Source organism: Balaenoptera musculus, chromosome 14 (genome assembly GCF_009873245.2).
Source record: "Balaenoptera musculus isolate JJ_BM4_2016_0621 chromosome 14, mBalMus1.pri.v3, whole genome shotgun sequence".
Classification (NCBI taxonomy): Eukaryota; Metazoa; Chordata; class Mammalia; order Artiodactyla; family Balaenopteridae; genus Balaenoptera; species Balaenoptera musculus.
Window position 1 is genome coordinate 82071389 of NC_045798.1, and position 22313 is coordinate 82093701.

The 22313-nt window shown below is 34.8% G+C and overlaps 1 protein-coding gene across 1 annotated transcript in view; it reads left to right on the plus strand.

Annotated features, from left to right (window-relative positions):
- The window catches only part of CCDC102B (coiled-coil domain containing 102B), a 222068-nt gene extending 204945 nt beyond the window's left edge, over window positions 1–17123 (plus strand). The window contains exon 8 of the mRNA XM_036823290.1: window positions 17016–17123. Coding sequence (XP_036679185.1) covers window positions 17016–17123 — 108 coding nt within the window. The remainder of the gene's footprint in view (window positions 1–17015) is intronic.
- The last annotated feature ends 5190 nt before the right edge of the window (window positions 17124–22313 follow it).

The window sequence follows — 22313 nt, forward strand, 5'->3', positions numbered from 1 at the left end:
TGGCACAAATTATGAAGAAATATTTAACAAACAGTTCTGTTTTTCCTTTCATGGAGGAAAAATGAGTGTTTTTTTTGATTGGAGATGAATAAATATAGTCATCTCCTAAAGATATAAGATTTATGTTCTTACTATATCTTCACATATTATTGCTTTAATTAGCAGCAAATATTTTATTTTTGGTTAAAGTTATAGATTAAAAAAACCCACCAGATTCTGGTGGGCTTTTTTGTGTTGTTGTTGTTTGTTTCAAGTATTTACCTGATTAGTTTAAGAAAGCAAAAAGTATAGTTCTGTCACTTCTTGGTAATTGCACATTTGATTGGAAGCAAACACTTTTTGAGAGTTAAATTAGTTCATTGAATGACTGAATTGTATGTTCCAGAGGTGATAATCATATTTCAGAATACAGTGGGACAGGACTCTATTAAGAGTAGAAGGGTAGAGCAGAGTAAGAGAGTTGAGATCCAGACCTTGATCTAGAGGCTGGGATGGAGGGAAGCCAGACCCAGGATGTCAACTCTAGATTGAAACCCTTTTGGTAGAGAGTCTACATCAGAGAAATCCAAAATGGGTGTTCTAGGCATGATTCTGAAGAATCCAGGGGTAGTCTTTGAAGGTGGTGTATTGTACAATCATCAGCATCCATCATAAAATGCACTTGCAGTCATTCGGATGGAGTTCTAAGGCAGAACTCTTTTTTTTTTTTAATTTTTAATTTTTATTATTTATTATTTATTATTATTATTTTTATTTTTGGCTGTGTTGGGTCTTCGTTTCTGTGTGAGGGCTTTCTCCAGTTGCGGCGAGTGGGGGCCACTCTTCATCGCGGTGCGCGGGCCTCTCACTATCGCGGCCTCTCTTGTTGCGGAGCACAGGCTCCAGACGCTCAGGCTCAGTAGTTGTGGCTCACGGGCCCAGCTGCTCCGCAGCATGTAGGATCTTCCCAGACCAGGGCTCGAACCCGTGTCCCCTGCATTGGCAGGCAGATTCTCAACCACTGCGCCACCAGGGAAGCCCTAAGGCAGAACTCTTGTTCTGAAGGAGAAGACTGTAGTGATTCAATCAGGGTCTCAGGTGACAGGATCTTGGTGCTGCCCCAGCCTGGGGGAGGGGCAATGCAGTCAGTGTGTAGCTGTTCCTCTCACCTTCCACCTCAGTCTGTCTTGGTCTCTGGGGTGCAGGGGACTGCCTCAGCCTCCTTCCTGTGTTCTAGGATTCTCCCAGTGATGCCTTGTCCATGAGTAGTTGCTAGCTGTTCTTCCTGTGATGGGGAGTGAAGTCAAAAACCACCTCTGTCACCATCTTGGCAATGTCACTCCTCTAGTCTTTTGGACTCTATTACTGAGTACAGTATCCCAAATGAAACCGTTCAGCACTTTGCACTCTCAGTTCCTCAAATTCTTCTTTTCCAATTATCTTGTCCTTCACTCGACTTTACCAACCAACTCCCAAGGTCACAGTGCAGATATTGTCTTCACCAATTACTAGACTTTCTTCAGGGTCTCAAACTCTCCAAACATACTCTTATCTTTCCAGTTTACTTTCTTCAGTACCAAGTACTTCAAAACTTCAACCCCCTGGGGCATATAATCTATTGATGATACTGCTTTTTCACTGTCACTTATCCACTTCCATTTCTGATTTCACTCCTTGTCCAAAAATGTGATGTCTCTACATTCCCTTCACTGCATATACCTTAATTTCCTTGCCCCCATATCCTTTGTAGACATTCACTTGTAAAACTCGAGCTCTGCTTCATCATTAAATGCAACGTTCTGCTTCATCAGCTGTGCATGTGGCACTAAAGAACCTAGTGCTATGGTAACAGGTCTTGGTTTATATTCATGATCACTAGTCTCAAGCAGCATCTTAGTATTCCAGCATTAACTTTTCTAAATGACTGTTTCACTTCCTATCTCTATTCTAATCCCTCCTCACTCCTCCATATTCTCAGATGATAATCTTTCTTCTGAATTTACTGAGAAACAAAAACAAACAGGAATGTGGAATACAGAATATTTACACACTCTCACCATCAAATCTACCAAATTAGCTATATCAGTTGGAACCATTGCATTCTGCTTACATATCTGATACTATGGATGAAATTTCTCAGTTCCTATCTGTGGTCAGCCTATATATATAAAGCATACACAAGTATATATATATTCATGTGTATATACACATACATGTATATTTAAAGGTTTTATATATAAAATATTGTAAATGAACTTCCTTTAAGTACACATTCCATTTTTGCTATTATTAAACTCCCTTTACAGTAAAAAAAAAAAAAAAAAAAAAAAACCTGAAAGAAATATATTAACTTATCTTCACAACCTTCATTCTGTCTCTAATCACAGCAGTGATACTTCTGACCACTGCCTCTTTACCAAAGGAAAAGTTCTCAAGGCCACAAATGTGCTACATACTTCTAAAGCCAGTGCTCCATTCTTGGGCTTCATCTTTATCAAAATATTATAATAATTTGACACAATCAGTCCCATTCTTAAAGTAACGTACTCTCTAGGCGTCTAGAAAAATCAGTGTTTCTTGGGTTTCACCTTCTTCTGCCCTTCTTGATCTCAATCTTGATTTCTCTTCATGTCTTCAGTTCTACATGTGAGTGTCTTATTTTCATTTATTCTGTGCCTACCTACACTCACTCCAAAGGTGATATCTTCAAACCTCAGGGCTTTAGATGCCATCTATAGGCTGACAACTCTCAACTTTATATCTTTAAACCCACTTCTCTAGCTGTTCCATTACTCAGGCAAAACAATTAATCATTTTTAACTCCTCTCTTTCTCACTTATTCCATATTAAATCAATCCTCACATTCTTTAAGTCCTATATTCCTAATATATCACAAAATGACCACTTATCACCACCCTCATAACTGCCAGCCTTGCTCAAGATGACATTATCTTTTGTCTGTTTGACACTAATGCAAGATGTTAATAATAGGGGAAACTGGGGTGGGGATGTGTGTGGGGCAGGCATAGGGCCTACATGAGGACTATTTATTTTCCTCTCAATTTTTATGTAAATCTAAAACTGCTCTAGAAAATAAAGTCTATTAAAATCCCTAAAAATCTTACATGCTAAAAGTCTATTAAGTCTGTAGTCAGTTAAACATTTCTAGTGGTATAACATTTAACTTCAGTGTCTATACTACTGAACAAATTGCATTTCCTTTTAATTACTAAGTAAACAAAATTAAATACTTTATAGCATATTGTCTGTTAGCAGAATATGGTCTTCTTTGGTAAAAACCCTCAGTTTAAATACAGTGTCTTCAAAAGGAGAAATATAATTGCCTTCCTAAATTTAGGAGAAGTAGGGCTGTTTTTTATGCAAGTACAGTAACTATAGTGGTATCTTATATTGATGGCAATTTTTCACAAAATTCCCTGAATAACAAAAAGTAAACAAATAGCCCAGGACATTCTGAATTGTAGTCTTTAGCTAATGCAATATTTCTTTGATGTTTACAGTTTATTTTTAAAACTAGAAGTCTCTATTACATAAAATATCTATTGTCATTTTAATGTAGAATATTTAAGGTATTAATAGTTAAATCAGTTTATGTTTATCCAAACTGAGGAAAAATTGGAATTCCAAGGAGTTGCATGATCTTTATTTCACGAAGTAGCTGTAAAAAGTCTTACATTGGCCTATCTACATGGGATGTATTCACTTGATGACCTAGGTTTGAAGGGCAAAATGGGAACGTTGAGGGAAAAAAAAAAAAAGGCAGTAAATAGCCTGTTGGATGACCAATAGATTCAGGAATTTTTCCAGTACATTTCCCACTTCATTAATTTATATGCATTCAGGGCATGTCGGTTTGCTTTCATTTATTTGCTTACCTAATAGTTCTTTATCAGGAGGCTAAATGTGCTAGAACTTGCACACTATTAGTGGAAGAAATCTCCATTATTTACAGATATTCTTAGATGAATTGGACAGCAGCATTCCAAGCTGGTAGCTTTTAAAGCATGTATTGCTGTGTGATATTCTAAATATGAGAAGCCTTCATTCTCCACCAGGTTGGATAATGTGCTTCCTCATTTATATATATAACCTATATGCAAGGAGGTTTGAATCAGATATCTGAGAATATTTTTTTCATACTTTTTCTAGAAACTTCTAGCCAAATGCAAAGTAAACCAATCATGTTTGAACTCATCCAACTTAGAATGTACTTCATTGGGAAAACATTATTTAAACCAGCAGTTCTCAACTCTGAAGGTCCTAGACAATTTTTCTGGAGGTCTGTGAGATCAAAACTGCTTTCATAATAACTTAAAGATGTGTTTCACCCTTTTTACTATATTGGCTTTGTTTTGATAGTACAAAATAAATGGCAGGTAAATCTGTTTACAGTTGGTTCTAGTGACTCAGATGGTGGGGAGTGATTATGTTCAAAGAAAGGTGCAAGGAAATATTTTGAAATTTTGGAATCTGAACGTTACTCTAGTGAAAGAATGCTTACTACTGTCTCATTGGTTTTCATATGTACAGAATTAGAATTCTGTTTTAAGAAATGTGCTCTACATATCTGTTCTCCATCTTTATTCCATCAGCACTAAGTCTCCTTTGACTTTCGTAATGTTACTAAAGCTATGATGGCAGGGATGCATTGCAATTAAAGTGTGCCAGCTTTATTCTACTTACTATTTAGGGGAAGAAATATTTTCTTCAAATTTTCATACTGTATACATTTTGTAAATCATGACTACATTTCCATTTACTTATTCCTTGCTGTTATTTAAAATAGATTTTTCCCTATCATCACTGTTAAGCTAAGTTGATCATAAACATTTTCTACTAGGAAATATGTAAAACAAAATATTTAAATATTTTTCTATATTTTAAAACACTTATCCTACTGTATCATTAACTTTTTTTCTTATATTAAGCAATCCAGCTACTGCTATAACCGTAGATTATTTTAGATAACAGTCATCAAAATTATTCAGAGGAAATTAATCAAAGTTTCTTGGTGAAGAGATTTCTGGAATGATATGGCTGTTGGTTCAGTTACAAAATAACCAAAATTATAATAGACAGTTGCAGAAGTTCGGAACTCAGAAGCTTAAATATAATTCAACAAATAACGAGGTGTCCATTTCTTTTTCAGAAACCTTTTTAGAAACTTTGCACTTTTGGAATCTCTTCTAGTTCTTTGAAACTTCCATAAGAAGTGGCCGATACCATGTTTATAGGTTATGTATGCAGAAGTTCATTCCCAAGTCAGTTTGCATCTTCTCTTTAAAGGAAGAGTATAATATTTGAATTATAAAGTTTTCTATTTGAATCTTATTCAATTAAAGAAGGACTTTGTTCCGTCTTAACTTTCCACCGCAGGAAAGCAACCCATATAAATGCAGTTAGGTGCCTATAAGTGAAATAGTTTCATTCATGGAGAAGTTTCAGGGTAAGTAACTTCCACTCCATATGTTTTTGTCATTTTGGAAAATTGTAATCTGGAAAGATATTTGTATGATAGAGGCAAACATTTCTTCCTTTTATCATTATAATTATCCCTCTTATCATTATAGTCCTTTTCAAACACTTAGAGGTTCTCTTCTGAATAAAAACTGATTATTAGATTATGATGTCCTCCCTATCTTCTGTGGGAAATTAAGCATTAGTCCTTTGATTTATCAATCAAAAAATATCACTTGTTTCCCCTTCTCTTAACATACATATCTTACCGTATTTTTGTAGTCTGTTTATTTATAAAACATATTTTTGAAGACTTTTTCTTTTCTACTTATTCTTTTCATGAATTTTATTTTGAAATAACATTGTATCTCTTTCTAATTTTGGATATCTAATTCTTGTTTTAATAAGAGCTTGAGCCTTAGTTGTAATCAATTAACTAAGAGTAATTACTGGTTTTTAAATATTCCTTTAGTTTCCAACTTGTTTTTCTTTGTGGCTTTTTAGATACAAGTCATGTGGCTTTTAATAAGATTGCCATTTTCTATGTTTTACAAAGGTTTCACCACATATTTGTAGAAACAGATTTTTCTAACTCACTAGCAGGTTGTCACCTGTGTAGATGGCCTATAGGGTGGCAGGCACTGTCTTAATACCTAGGCTGAATTGCTAGAGTACAGAGCCATGAGGAAGAGTTTCCAAATCCTGTTATAATAAGTAAAATTGAGTAGTTTTGTACTGAATATTCTTGTTCTTAATGTTTACATTCCTTTAAGAGTTTTACAATTCTCATCACGTTTCATCTTTGCATTTCTGTAACTGATGTTTCTGCAATTTCCTTTTCTTTTGGTTGAAATAACAAGGAATAACAGTATTTTTATACCCGTGTTCAACATTAGTTGGAGATTAAGCCTGGTGATTCAAGACCTGTGATAAAAGCTTAAAACTTGGGACAAAAATGGCAATTTCATTTCTTTCATTAAGTTTCATGGTGCTGGAATTCACTCCAATATCCAAAGGCAAAGAGGCACATAGCCCAGTGCTCTTAAAAAGCTTCCTTCTGAAAGCAGACATCTGTTGTGTGTTGAGTAAAATAAAACAGGGAAGGAAGGATTGTTTGTTCCCTAGGTACTTTATTAGTGTTCTCTACTATTCAGATTCTCAAAGAGGTAAGTGGGAAATATATACGTCATGGTGCTGACCAAATACAAGTGCTGTTGTCATGAAAATTAATATCATTTGACAATGTTTTGTCTTCCTTTGATGTTAGACAAGATATTATTATTCTCTGCGCAAACACTTTAGCATATTGGTCAGGTTAATGCAACTTGAAGTCAGTTTTAATAAAGATCAGTATCAAAACCTTTGTGAGATACCAGTTACAAATTAAATAACACTTAGTGTTTTCTCACACATCTTGATGAGACTTTTCTACTCTATGGAAATAGATGCCCTATAGTCTGTAATTTGGATAAAATTAACACCAATTAAGTGTCCCTTATCAAGAAACCACACCATAAACACTTGTAATATTGCTGCCCCAGGTGATCCAATGGAATCCTGAAGTGTTCTCTCAACTACAGATTTGTCACATATCATAGATTTGATTCTACAGTTGCTATGGTACCCTGAACAAATACTCAGTATTAGTCTTTCAGGACATAAATTAAGAATCATCAGTATTGTCGGATGTCAAGTGCTTAGCTCCCACTGACCATGATGCTGGTTTAATTTATTGAAAAGAAAAGAAAAATAAATCTGAGCTGAAATAAACTGTTTAATAGAATGCTTTGTATATAAATAATCACATAAGATTATCTAGGTCAATACATGTTAAAGCAATGCCAATAATTGTTAGACTTATTAAGGCATCAAGTCCATCTAATTCTTGAATATTTCAAAAGTTCATTATATAGAGACAAAGCAATGAAATATTCTAGATTCAAGTGATACTATTATTTAAGATAACATTCTTAATAGCTCTGGAATCCTTGGATATATTCAATTGGCTTAATTCTATTGTAGATACCCTAGAATTAATTTTGATTTGGCTTAATATATAAATATCAGAGCAACTGAAATATATGCCATATTTACTCTTATTGTGTTTATTTTAAAGTCTTTATTGAGATCTAATTCATATACACTTTTAAAGTGTTCAATTAATTGGTTTCTAGTAAAATAGAGTTGTCCCACAATTACTACAATCTAAGTTTAAAACATTTTTTGTTATCTCAAAAAAGAAAACACAAACCCATTATCAGTCATTCCCCATTCTCCCTATACCCCCAGTCCTTGGCAACCACTAGCCTACTTTCTATCTCTGTGGAGTTACCTATTTTAGAATAGGTAACTCCTATTCTATAGATTCTATATTCTATAGAATCATAGAATATATGGCCTTTTGTGACTGGCTTCTTTCACTTAGTATAGTGTCTTCAAGGTTCATCCATATTGTAGCATGGATCAATACTTCATTCTTTGTATGGCTGAATAATAGTGCATTGCATGGATGTACCACATTTTTTCTTCATTTTTCAGTTGATGAGTAGTTGGGTTGTTACACTCCTTGTCTACTATGAATAATGCTGTTATGAACATTCATTTACAAGCTTTGTGTAGATGTATGTTTTTATTTCCCTTGGATTGCTGGATCATATGGTAACTATGTTAACTTTTTTTTTATTGGGGTATAGGTGTTTTACAATGTTGTGTAAGTTTCTATCGTACAGTGAAGTGGAATTCCCTGTGCTATATAGCAGGTTCTCATTAGTTATCTATTTTATACATATTGGTGTATATATATCAATCCCAATCTTCCAATTCATCCCACGCCCCCCTTCCCCCTTTGGTGTCCAAATGTTCATTGTCTATGTTTGTGTCTCTATTTCTGCCTTGCACCAAACTCTTTTCCACAGTGGCTGTACCATTTTACATTCTCACAAGCAATGTTTGAGGGTTCCAATTTCTCTGCATTCTCACCACCACTTGTCAGAGTTCATCTTTTTTATTACAGCCAACCTCGTGGAGGTGAAGTGGTACCTTATTGTGGTTTTGATTTGAATTTCCTTAATGACTAATAATGCTAATCCTGTTTTCATGTACTAATTGGCTATTTGTATATTTTCTTGGGAACAACTTATTCAGATTCTTTGTCCATTTTTAAAAAAATGTTGAGTTGTGTTTTTTTTGTATATTCTGGATATAAATCCCTACTCAAATACATGATTTGCAAATATTTTCTCTCATTACATATATGTCTTTTCAACCTCTTGACAGTTTCATTTGAAGCATAAAACTTTTAGAAATAATTTTAAACAAGTCCAATTTGTTTATTTTTTCTTTTGTTGCTTGTGCTCTGCTGTTTTGTGTAAAAAACATTGACTATTTCAATGTCATGAAGATTTACTCCCGTGTTTTCTTAGAGTTTTATAGTTTTAGATATATTTAGGTCTATGATTCATTTTGAGTTAATTTTTATAAATGAGGTGAGCATAATTCAAAATTATGCTTGTGGATATCTAATTGTCCTGGAACTATTTGTTGAAAAGATAATTCTTTGCCTCACTGAAGTATCTTGACACCCATATCAAAATCCAGCTAACCCTGGACTCTTGATAGACATTTAGGTCAATGGAATAAAAGTGTATCCTTCTGCCAGTAAAGCATTGGCTTGATTACTACAGTTTTAGTTAAGTATTGAAATCAGGAAGTGTAAGTTCTCCAGATTTATTCTTCTCTTCTAATTCTTCTGTTCCTGTTTTCATACTTTTGTTATTGCTAAGAATGTTGAGCTTTATCACAGATTTATCCACATGTGTTCCCAAAGAGAAGAAAATACTGGCACTAAAGTACAGCTACTTGGAAAATTATTCTGGGTTGGTTTTTTTTGTTTGTTTTGTTATTGTTTGTTTTGTTTTGGTCACTAAGATGACAATAAAACCTTTGAGAATGTAATTTTTATCATTCATTCACTGTAAGGTCCACTTAGAGAAAACTGTCTCCAGGTTTCCCAAAATATAGTTTCCTTAAAATGGGAATCTCTCAAATCTGAACCATGTGTCATTCTTTATCGAATTACTCAGTTGAACCATTCACTTAAAAGCAAACTTATTCCTTTTGCTCTGAAGAATTTAATTCTGTCATTCAGCTGAGATATAGTAGTTTCATTAACACTGTATCTATAATAATTGCATTATTATTAGCTTATAATAATGTTACCTTAGCTCATTAGAAAATTTATAGTTTAGTAAATTATTTCAGCAATTACATTTATGCCCTGCTTATTACTTGTTTAACATTTCTTAAACATTTTAACAATTGTCTGGTAGGCAATAAATCTACTCACTTTACGTGGAAAGTACTTGGAAGAAATTTAGTAGCCAGTTTCATGAAAGGCCTGTGAAATTCAGTGACATATGTATTTAAAAAGAAGGCCAGTAAGGAAACTAATAAATAATTCTGGTAAATCACACCTATTATCATGGATTATAAGACCACAGAACATTTAGTATTCTGTTAAAATGAGATCACATTTTAATTTTGAATACCTTAGTAAGAATTAGCTGGTGTCACTGAATATAAATCATCCAATAATTTCCATATAGGTAGCAATAAGATATTATATTTAATAACTTGAAGTTAATTCTGACATTGAAATATATGTAGAATCATGTAACACATGCTATATACTTAGCAAACTTCTCAAAAGGCAACCACTTTCCATCAGAGATCACCAGGAAGTTTTAGTAAAATGTTCCTGTTGATTTTAATGATTTTTTTTTTTTTTAGGTGAAGAGTATATTGTGGTATAATCCTTAATGAAATGGTTCCAAATATTTCAGTTCCAATTAAAAATATCTGGAAAATTAGTCTGTACTAATTATTTAAAGTCAGCAAGTTGTCATGCTCACTTATTCCTTACAAAGGCTCTACATTACATGAGTTGGGTTTAGGGAATTTGTGAACAGGACACTTATCTGAATTTGTGCCATCTTTCCTCATTACCTTAATCAAATTCCAAACTGCAGAGATTATAAAGAAACCCCACTGTGGATGCCCTAGAGCAGAGTTGGAGCAGGTTGGCCAGAAAGAGTTGCCAGAATACCCAATGCTAAACATGTCACCTTCAATTTCCTGTGACGTGGGTCCCGCTCAATTGCTAAGGGAAGATGTATCAAAACTGATTATCAATGGTTTCCAGCTAGGTTTAGGTAAGGATGTATGTAAATAAAAATGGGTTTATGTGCTATTGTCTGCATCACCTAACAGGCTTTCTTTTTCTAGTCTTCCTTTATGTCATTTTATTTCCTTTCTTTCAATGATGGAGATTAACATTTTTCAGGAATTGCAAGTCCTTTTTAGCTGAAGTCGTTGTCTCCATACTACCAAGTCTTAGATGATAGCTGGACCTTATTATACTGCCAGTTTGATCAGATTATAATACATGGTGTAAACATTTTTCTTGAATCATAAATTTTCGGGAATCTACCCAGATTTCAGCCAGACTGGCCAGGGCCTGACCAGAGTAGCAGTAGGAACAAAGCAATTATTCTGTGCTCAACAGTAAGTATTGAACTGAATTTATCTGGCATATGAAAGTTTTAGGATACTATGGATATAGAATTTGCAAATTATGGTCTTCTTTCTTGGCAAAGATATTTAACAAAAGTGGAAGGGCATCTGTTGCTTTAGCCTACCCAACATTAATTTATTCTTTTTTTTAAACATGCAAAGACTATTCTAAGCACTTGAAATCTATACATGAATAAAATGAATATCCCTTCTGCATGGAATTCGCATTCCAGTGGAGAGAGACGGAGACAATTTATATATAAATCATACGACTGCTGGAAAAAAATTGATGTTCTTGCTTTGGGTACAGGTTGCAATGTTAAATATGGTGTCAGATTTGAATAAATACATGGAAGATGTTAATGAAAGTTAATCATTCAGATAACTGTTGAAAGAAGGTTCCAGGCAGAAGGAACAGTCAATACAAAGCCCCTGATGGGAAGGATCAAGTAGAGAAAGAAACAGGAAGATATATGAGAGAGCACCGTGTACTTTTTAAAAATTTTATTTATTTTTGGCTGTGTTGGGTCTTTGTTGCTGTGCGTGGGCTTTTCTCTAATTGCAGTGAGCGGGGGCTACTCTTCGTTGCGGTGCGTGGGCTTCTCATTGTGGTGGCTTCTCTTGTTGCAGAGCATGTGCTCTAGGCGCGCGGGCTTCAGTAGTTGTGGCTCGCGGGCTCTAGAGCACAGGCTCAGTAGTTGTGGCGCACGGGCTTAGTTGCTCCACGGCATGTGGGATCTTCCTGTACCAGGGCTCAAACCCGTGTCCCCTGCATTGGCAGGTGGATTCCTAACCACTTCGCCACCTGGGAAGTCCCAGCACCGTGTATTGATGAAACTGTGTGTGTCCTTGAGTAGGTGAACGAGCATGGGATCTGGTGCACAAGTGGGAACAGGGAAAGTTAAAGTGTGTGTGTGTATCTGCAGCACTTTCAAGAAGCTCACAGCCTGTGAGAGAGAGAGACGATGACTATTATAATTTAGTTTGATAACTTTAAGATCAAGGGTAAAGGTAAACAACAGAGATAGCAGAGTATTTGTTTTGAATGTGAAGAGGCTTTTATTTGCTTTTCACAACCTAAATGCCTAAGAATACACTAAATGTCACAAGACTTTCATCAACAGTTCATTCCTTACTTAATATCAGAATTTATAACTGTGAATGAGGAAAATAAAAACTTTTCTTCACTTTTATTTTTTTATTTGGTAAAGATTTTGGTTTCTTAAATTTAAAATAATTTTTTTTGCTTTTTAAAAAATTTTATATTGGAGTATATTTGACTTAAATGTTGTGTTTCTGGTGTACAGCAAAGTGATTCAGTTATACATATATCTATTCTTTTTCAGATTCTTTTCCCATATAGGTTATTACAGAGTACTGAGTAGAGTTTCCTGTGCTATACAGTAGGTCCTTTTTGATTATCTATTTTATATGTAATAGTGTGTATATGTTAATCCCAACCTCCTAATTTATCCCTCCTTCTGATGTTAGACCCCCAGACTGGGGAGCCTGACACGGGGCTCAGACCTCTCACTCCTGTGGGAGAATCTGTGTGATATAATTATTTTCCAGCCTGTGGGTCACCCACCCGGCGGGTATGGGATTTGATTGTATCATGAATGCACGCCTCCTGCCATCTCGTTGTGGCTTCTTCTCTGCCTGTAGAAGTAGAGTATCTTTTCTGGCAGGTTTCCAGTCCTTTTTGTCAACGGTTTATTCAGCAGTTAGTTGTGATTTGGTGTTTTTGTGAGAGGAGGTGAGCTCAGGTCCTTCTACTCCACCATTTTGTCTGGGGATTGGAAATAAAAAACTTTACTTTGTTCCAGATCAGCCTTGACCAGTGCATGTGGCCTTGGGTCCCTCTTAGGGAAGGATGGACCTTTGCCTTTACTCCAGTCCTATTTGTTCTTAAAGGTTTTAAGGAAAGAGAGGCACTTTTGAAGGCACTGGGTCAACACCAATCCAAACAGCACAGACCTCTAAGAGAGGATCCAGATTCTCTTGGTCCCTTTCCTATTTGTCCAAATTAATGCTAGAGCTGGTGGAGTATCTTCCCACTAGTAAAGGGTCACTCTCCCTATGCCCTTCTTCTCCACAGACCTGGCTGCAGTTAGGGCCTGCAGATTCCTCTCCTTCACCCTCCTCGGAATCTATTCTATCTTCCCCTCCACCTGCCAGGACCTTCCGACTCCATGGCTCTGTGGCTGCATCCACTGCAGCCCGGCCTAAGCTCGATAGCAGAGAATTTAAGAAAAGCTACATCATGTGGGCCAGGGTAAATGTACTGACCTCTACTCAGTGTGTTCCAAGGGCCAGCAGCATCAGTACCACCTGGCAACTTGAGAAATGGAAAAATCATGAACCCTGCTGACACCCACTGATCATTATTGGCATTTAACAAGATCCTAAGGTGATTCATAGAGTATTAAAGTTTAAGAAGCCTGTTTTTAAAGGATTTTAGGAGTAGAGTTGTGGTACATTCCATAGAGAGAGAGGAATGTGAGCAAGGCATGGGGAAAGAAAGAAAATGAGCACCATGACTGCCACCAAACCCACCCTGTTGTGGGCTAAAAATACAAACGAGTTCAGGGCTCCTGGAGAACAAAATAAAACCTGGGATTACCCTGGTAGGTAATATGAGAGAGAAAATGAGAGGAGGGTTAATGTGCTCATCTGGGCACTGGGAGCTCTTGAGAGGTTTGTCAAGTGGGGAGATAAGATCAGAATTGGATGTTAGCCAAGTCTTCGAGGTGAGGTCTGAATTACACCTTGGGCATTTTCCATTGCATTTTCAACATCCTTAACACAAATTTAGAAAATATAACACTTCCACCAGTATTTTGTATCACTTTGGTTTTTTCTTTGTATGCTATTTTACATAACAAATGTCATGCATTATTCACAATATTGTGAGTCTTTTTTCCAAAGTTAAATATCATAAAATAGCATTATGAATTCTAATTAAACATTTTAATGTCTGCAGAATGTTCTGTCAGAGTGATGGACTATAATTAAACATAAAACTTTCAGTAATCAGGTCAGTTTGACTTTTTCATGAACATAATGAAAAATATTTGTGCAAAAAGAGCTTTTATGTGTCTGATATTATTTTTCAGACATTTCAATACATGAATTTTTAAAAATATGAATGTTAAAACTTTTGGTATACATTTCCAAAATGCATTACAAAATTTATTTACTCCAGTTATTCCAATTTCAAATATAATAAATAACAAGTATCATATTCTACTTAAACTCTGTTGTTCTTATAGTTGTACCAAAATATTCCTTAAATATCTAATAATACCTGTCTGTAATTAAGCTTTCCAAGTAGTTACCATATATCCCATATTGGTATTCCTATATTAAAATCCCAAGTGATAGAAAAGCTGAAAATTTATAAATTGAAGAAAAAGTACAAAAAGATAACATTTCTCATTTGTTAAATAAATGATTTGGGAACTGCCCTTGGTAATGCCAAATAGGTGGGTTTTTTCCAAGTAGATATTTGAAAGAAAATGAAAATGCAAAATAATCTGACATTCTAGAATAATTAGTCAATCATTATTAGCCTATTACCTTATTCTTCTAATTTTTATCCTGATAGAAAATTAATCTTTAATGAGGCATGAACGTTGAGCATCCTGATTTCTCCCCAAATAATGAAATTGGATGCAAGACTGTATCTGAAGAAGCAAAATTAGTCTGGATGCCTGGCCTACAAGAATTTTATAAGCACTTTTAAGTAATATATATAGACATGTTTATACTTTAATAAATATTTTTGTAACATTTATCTAGCAAAATAGACAACACTTGATTTGAATAACTTGATGTAAAATATAATGATTAAATCCAACATAAGCCTAATATATTAACAAATACATGTAGAATACCTGTAAAAAAAATTTCTGGTTCAACATTTATCTATAAACTAGGAGAAGTGAGGTCCACAAAAACCTGCACAGGTTAGATAAGGGAGAACTTTGATGGTAAGAAAGTAAACTTGGATTATGTATATAAAAGTAATTCTGTTAGGTGTATATATAAACTTAAGAATTGTGGATGTCAAAAAATGTGTGTATTACTAAAAATGTCTGAAAGTTTGACATCCAGAAATAAAAATAATATTTGAGAGTTAATTTTGATACACCTTAACAATGTTTACTTCATGGGCACAAATAATTGATGAAAAGGGTTTATAGAATGGTGAGGGTATGAAGAGAAATAGCTTTTTTCACCTGGAAAATAATAATGCCAACTCAACTCTATATAATTCTTTCTAATGTTTAAAATTATTTAACTTGAATAACACTGGCCAAGGGATCAGAGAATTGGGATTCGTTTTCATATTTAGCAGTAATTTGACTTTGCACAAGGTGAGAAAGATTTGATTATCCTTACAATTTTATTAAATACTGAAATTATTAACCTTATTTTACTATAGTGCCATAGCTCAGCAGTCTGCTTGGAGAGGCAAGATTTTTGTCTTGAAGCTGCATATGCATGGTAATTTCCCAAGATTTTGAAATATTCAATTGGAGGAATATGGTTGCTAGATATTGTTGTGAGGAAGAGAAAGACACTAAAACTACCTAAACCTACCCCATGGAACCTCCACTCAGGCTAAACAACTTAGCAACTTAATTAAACACCTATTGAAATGTGTTTATATATAGAAAAAATAAAATTGGAGATCTACCTCACATCATGTACAAAAATTAACTCCATCTTGATCTAGGACTTAAATGACAAATACAAATCTTTAACAAATTTTAGTTGAAAATAAATACTTCTCTAAGCTTTGAATGGGGAAGTACTTTTATTAAATACATCCTAACTGTAAAAAAAATTGATAAATTTTGCTTAATAAAATGACTATTATTCATCCAAAGAGCTCTTAAATAAAATGGAAAAAATAAGTTATAAACTTGATAACACTTGGTGAAGATACTTGGAACACTTATAACTGACAAAGGGTTAATATCGAGTTTATAACATAAACATGTACAGATAAAAAAGAAAAGAAAGAGCTCCAAATAGAGTAATGAGCAGAAGACCTGAATAGGAACAAAGAGATATCAATCATAATTTATTGATCAAGGATTGGCAAAAGTTTTAATATCTCACACCACCAAGTGTTGGCGAAGATATGCTCAAACAGGATCCCATCTAACTGCCTTTGGGAGGTAAGTTAGTTAGTAAATCATTTTTGGGAGACATTTTAGCATTATCTTGAAAAATTAAACATTAAAAAATATAACTTGGCAATTCTCCTCCTACGTATGTCTCCAGAGACTACTTTGCACATATGCATCAGGAGATCTACACAAGAGTGTTCAGAGCAGCTCAAGCCTGCACACAGTCTAATACTTACGGACAGGAGGGTGGTGTACTGTCATGGCACCATCATACAGTACGATCTGGTAAACCAGAACAAAGAGGCTACAGTGAGTTACCAATACGGATGAGTCTTAGCAGTTGAATTAAAAAAGAAAGTATTAGAAGATTACATAGAGCATAATACCCATTTTTTTATGTTTAAGTTAAAAACAAATAAAAGAATACATTTTAAAGAATATTTCTATTTGTATCATTATGTGTGTGTGTCTATATAAGTGTACACATATACACTTAGCATATGTATATGCAAACATACACACTATACTTAAATATATATATAAATACACACATGCAAATATGTAAAACTATTTTCAAAATCTTGAGAATAATAAGGTAGGACAGCCCAGGTTAGAAATGGGGGAGGAGTGCCTAGATAGAAAAGATTTTGTCAAATTCTAGACTCCATGTAGATGTTTATTTTATTATTGAGTATATGAACTAATTCTATAATTAAAAATAAGTATTCCTACACATTCATGTATATATACCAAAAAAGAATGTGTCATGCAAAACAGAGCTTGCTTTTAAAAGGATTTTCTTATTTCAATCATCTTACCTTGAAGCATTTTCTATTTTGCTTTCAGCTTGATGATTTCCTGAATCAGATCCATAAGCTCCAGAGATCTTTGGATGAACAGAAAGAAACAAATGAAAACTTGGAAATTAAACTCAGGCACTTACAAAACTGGTAATTATTTCACAAAGTATGTCAAATTCAAGATCAAGATCTTAGATAGGGAAATCTTGATGTCCTTTTTTTCTCATATTTTCTTAACAAAAATAATGTTATAGATATTAACTAGAAATATTAAAAGAAACAGGTACTCAGTACTTAAATTTATGGGCTTCTTGGCTCTTATTGGTTTTTCCCCCCAATAAATGTTACATGTTATGATAAAGACAATTTAAATATCATTTAAAAGCAACTCTAGTTCTAAAGGTGTAAAATTTCTGAAAGGCAAAAGGAGCTTTCAGAATACATTTCACATAAACTGAAAGAGTTATAATACCTGCAAGAAAATAGAAGTTGTAAACAATACAATTTGCTGGGTAGTTGATAAGAGAATCACTGTACTTAAGAAAAAGTAACGGTTTAAGTAATTGATAGACATTAAACACATATTCACAATCTATGTGGTAAGGGTGGCATGTTGTGTGAAAAATGTTTTCATCCCAGAGAGGTAACAATAAATTTGGTATAATTCTTCATACAAGGCAAAAGTGGACAGAGGGTGTCAAAACAAACACTATGATTTGCATTATAAAGAGACTGAAGGAGCAAGCTAAGATTTGCACTCCAATTGATATGAATACTCTCAAAGTAATAGATCACCTGTGACTGAAGTTAAGGAAAAGCAACAAGCACCTCAGAAACTAAGAGGGCTTTTGACTTTTATCTGGGTAGACATTTTGCAGTAAAGTCATAGAAAAGCCCTCCAGCACTGGCAAGTACAATAGTATCTAGATATAAATCAGGTGGAAATAAAGCTATGATTTCCTTTGAGTTGGATGAAACGAAAGCAAAGTATAAAATTGTACGTAGAGGAATATTTGAGACCTTTTTATATAGTATAGTTTACTGCTTCATATTTACGTTTAGTTTTTTGAGATAAATAAATGTACCTTAAGAAAAGACCCTATATAATCTTACATAGCTATTTCCAAATGAAGCCTACTTGTAAAGTTTAACTCAGTCAATAATATACCTGGTCTTCCTCCTTTCCCATTAGTGGGAATGAAAATTTACTAATCGATTTGTAAGTAAAGCTTCCTCTCATCTGATCATCCAGCTTGTCTCTTTGTAAAAGGCTTCATCATTCCCCCAGCCTTCCCTTCCGTGCCTGTGTCTTTCTCTGACTGGTGGGAACTCTAAGGCCTGGGGACAAAGAGGCCCACCAGTGGCCTTCCACTGACCATTGCATATGCACTGGTGAAGGGTGTGGGCCCCAGGATGGGCTTTCATCTCAGCCACACCCTTCAAACTTCTATTAAGCCCTGTCTTAAGTCTTGTTTAGTTCTTAAAAGCAAATTGGCCATAACACTTTTTGTTATCTTTACCTGGAGACAGTTTCTTACTTTGAAACTCCCTTCTCTATTTCCTCTAAAATCTGCTTGAAAAATGAATAATTAATTTCTTTCACTTATTTTTCTCTTAAAAGAAGACATTTCTCACTTTCACATTCTGCCTGGGAATCTTGTTTTTTCGACCCACAGGTTTATTACATGCTTGTTATAGGTTCCATATTCTCACAGGTGACACTAATGCTAATTGTTGCACCAATGCATAAATGTCTCCCTTTCTCCAGCCTCCAGTGACCATCCCTTCACACCAACAGCTTCCTCACCATCTTTCCATTCTCTACTTGTTGATGTCCCTAAACCAATGCCACCTATTTTGTTATGGCAGCCCCTTACTTCCAGATACCAGTGTCAGAGATCTCTATTGCTGCAAAATGAATTACCCAAATACTTAATTGCCTAAAACATTTATTGTTTATCACAGTTCTGTGGATTTTCTAGGTTCAGCTGGGTGGTTCTTCTCCTTCACATAGAGGTGGCAGGGTTACTCTTGCATCTGCATTCCACAGAGAGCTCTCAGGGGCTAGAATGTCCAAAATGACCTCACTCCTATATCTGATACTTTGGCTGGAGTGAGAAATGGCTGTTGCTTGTTGGGCTTCTCCCTGCCCTGAGGAATCCCTGGGAGTCACACAGTGCCCCTTCCTTCAGATTCTATTGGTCAGAGTCTATGGCAGGTCACTAGGCCATCCCAGTTTCAAGAGTTGAGGAGATTGACCCCATGGCTTTATGGAAAGAACCATATGTGCACATAGGGACATCCTAGATGTTGTTGCCATCATTTTTGCAGACAAGGCAGATACCACGAATGCAGCAACTTTTGATTAGACTTCACTCCTACCTATATTCCTCAGGCTAAATCAGAAGATAAGCTTTGCTATTTATTATTTCTGTGACCTTGAGCATGTTACTTATAGTAGAATTATATAACACCCCCTTAAAGACTGAATAAAATAATGTCATGTGCTGTGTCAGATGTTTCTTATACATTAATAAATATGCAGCAAATATTAGTTTATTCATCTCACTCTACTTTTTACGAGGCAATTTCCTTCAGAGAAAATATTTAGAAAGAAAATTTTTGTGCAAAAAAGAAAATATATTTTAAAGAAGTCTTGGAAATGCCTCCCAGGAAATTTTAAAAAGTAATACTACTTGCCCTTGACTTCAACTACATAAACCTATAACCTCCTATTGGGTATGTTTTCTTACCTGTTTTGAAATCTCTCTGTAAGATTATTCACATTTTTACTAAACAGCATTTTATAATAATAATCCTGACAGTACACACCTTAAACTCCTGTATGTTAGACTAAAAAATGTCAGGAACACAATACTGTGATATAAAAAGATAGGCACTAACCCGTAAAATAAACGTCAGAAATTTTTCGCTTTAAACATTGTTATCTGTCATTTTAACGAAAATATTGTAAATATTAGAAAACTCTAATAAACTGAAATCTAAATATTTTCATAAATTAGAATACTCATAACCACATTAATGAAGAAACCCCAATGCTGTCTTAAAAATACCCCTTTGCACTAATTGTAATATCAACCAGTTTCAAATATAAACATTTTAAAATAGAACTATAGTCACTTAAGCATAGTTTATATTGAACACCCTAAAGAAATGATATCACAGTGGGGAATGTTTAGTATTATATTGCAAAGTGCCACATATTTATGCCAAATATGAAATGATATATACAGAAAATATAATTCCTATCTTATGGCACTGCTCTTACAGAGGTTTATAAAAAATGCATGGAAGAAATGAGCTGTTAGCTGATTTTAAATCAAACTAATGAAGATATGGTATTGTCTACATATCCCAAGAGCAGCTGTTACACAGACTTCAAAGATTAGTGTCGAGCTAACATATACATTGTGCACGTTTCCCTCCAAAATGCAAAGACCTTCTGTGTGCCCCCTGGCCTGGCCCTCACTTACTCCTACGAATAAAACTGTAGTCTGTGATTGGTGTGGGGAATTAAATGACCTCCAAAGCATTCTCACCTTGGTAGGCGTACTGCTGTCTTCACTGTGGCTGAACTTCGGGTACATCATACCTAATGCAGTGGAAAGCATGAGAATGGTTATTTTTAATCTTAATATATTTTCATCTTGTTGGCATGATCCATTTCTAAAGAAGTACACATCATATTTTTCTTCCTTTTATATATTGTTGTGAAGACAGTAATGTTTTCTGAAATCACCTCCAAGTATCTGGTTTCTGTATCTTCAGATGAAGGTTAAAATTTATATTCATCTGGGAACATAACTAATGAAGGAACATTTGAAAATTTCTGCTCTCATTGAGGATGATTCTGCTGGCTAGAAAAGAGTAATTTTTAAAGATGTGTTCATACATCTATATGCACTGTATCCACCAAAGAAACTAAAACACTACAAAGACTTAATTTTTTCTGCAACAACAGCTTTGGCAAGTTTAACTAGGAAGACAGTTTGTATACTGAATGTAATATTGTTCTTATTTGAACATATCTCATCTTTGAATGAATGTATTCTACTGGGAAAAAATACTCCTGAGTCCATCTTCAACCATAATTATTAGAGTGAGGTATCAATCTTTGGCAACAAGTAATGTGAAAGAGATCTGTCCTATTCAGTAGCCACACTGATGCCTCAGATAAGAAACAGAGAAACAGCAAATATCAAATTCTACATTATTTTCTGTTAGAAGTAGAAATAAACACTTGTTCTAAAGAGAATGTAATCAGGAAAAATTTTAAAGAATAAGTCACATAATAAAACACAGTGATATAAGAAAGGGCTGCTGGGAATGGCCATCATCAAAAAATCTACAAACAATAAATGCTGGAGAGGGTGTGGAGAAAAGGGAGCCCTCTTGGTGGGAATGTAAATTGATACAGCCACTATGGAGAACGGCATGGAGGTTCCTTAAACAACTAAAAATAGAACTACCATACGACCCAGCAATCCCACTACTGGGCATATACCCAGAGAAAACCATAATTCAAAAAGAGTCATGTACCACAATGTTCACTGCAGCTCTATTTACAATAGCCGGGACAAGGAAGCAACCTAAGTGTCCATCGACAAATGAATGGATAAAGAAGATGTGGCACATATATAGAATGGAATATTACTCAGGCATAAAAAGAAACGAAATGGAGTTATTTGTAGTGAGGTGGATGGACCTAGAGTCTGTCATACAGAGTGAAGTAAGTCAGAAAGAGAAAAAAAAATACCGTATGCTAACACGTACATACGGAATCTAAAAAAAAAAAGGTTCTGAAGAACCTAGGGCAGGACAGGAATAAAGACACAGACTCAGAGAATGGACTTGAGGACACAGGGAGGGGAAAAGGTAAGCTGGGATGAAGTGAGAGAGTAGCATTGACATATATACACTACCAAATAGATAGATAGTGGGAAGCAGCTGCATGGCACAGGGAGACCAGCTAGGTGCTTTGCGACTACCTAGAGGGGTGGGATAAGGAAGGTGGGAGGGAGACGCAAGAGGGAGGGGATATGGGGATATGAATAGCTGATTCATTTTGTTATACAGCAGAAACTAACACAACACTGTAAAGCAATTATACTCCAATAAAGATGTAAAAAAAAAAAGAAACATCAGTAATAAAAGTAAAAATTTCAAAGAAAAAAAAAAGAAAGGGCTGCTGGAATGCAAATGTAATATTAACATTGGATTTCATTTTTTTGGCCTATAGGCACTATCTTACCTGCTTTATGAGATAGAAATTAGAATCTCCACTTCACAGGTGAGAAACAGTGGCTTCAATGAATACATGACT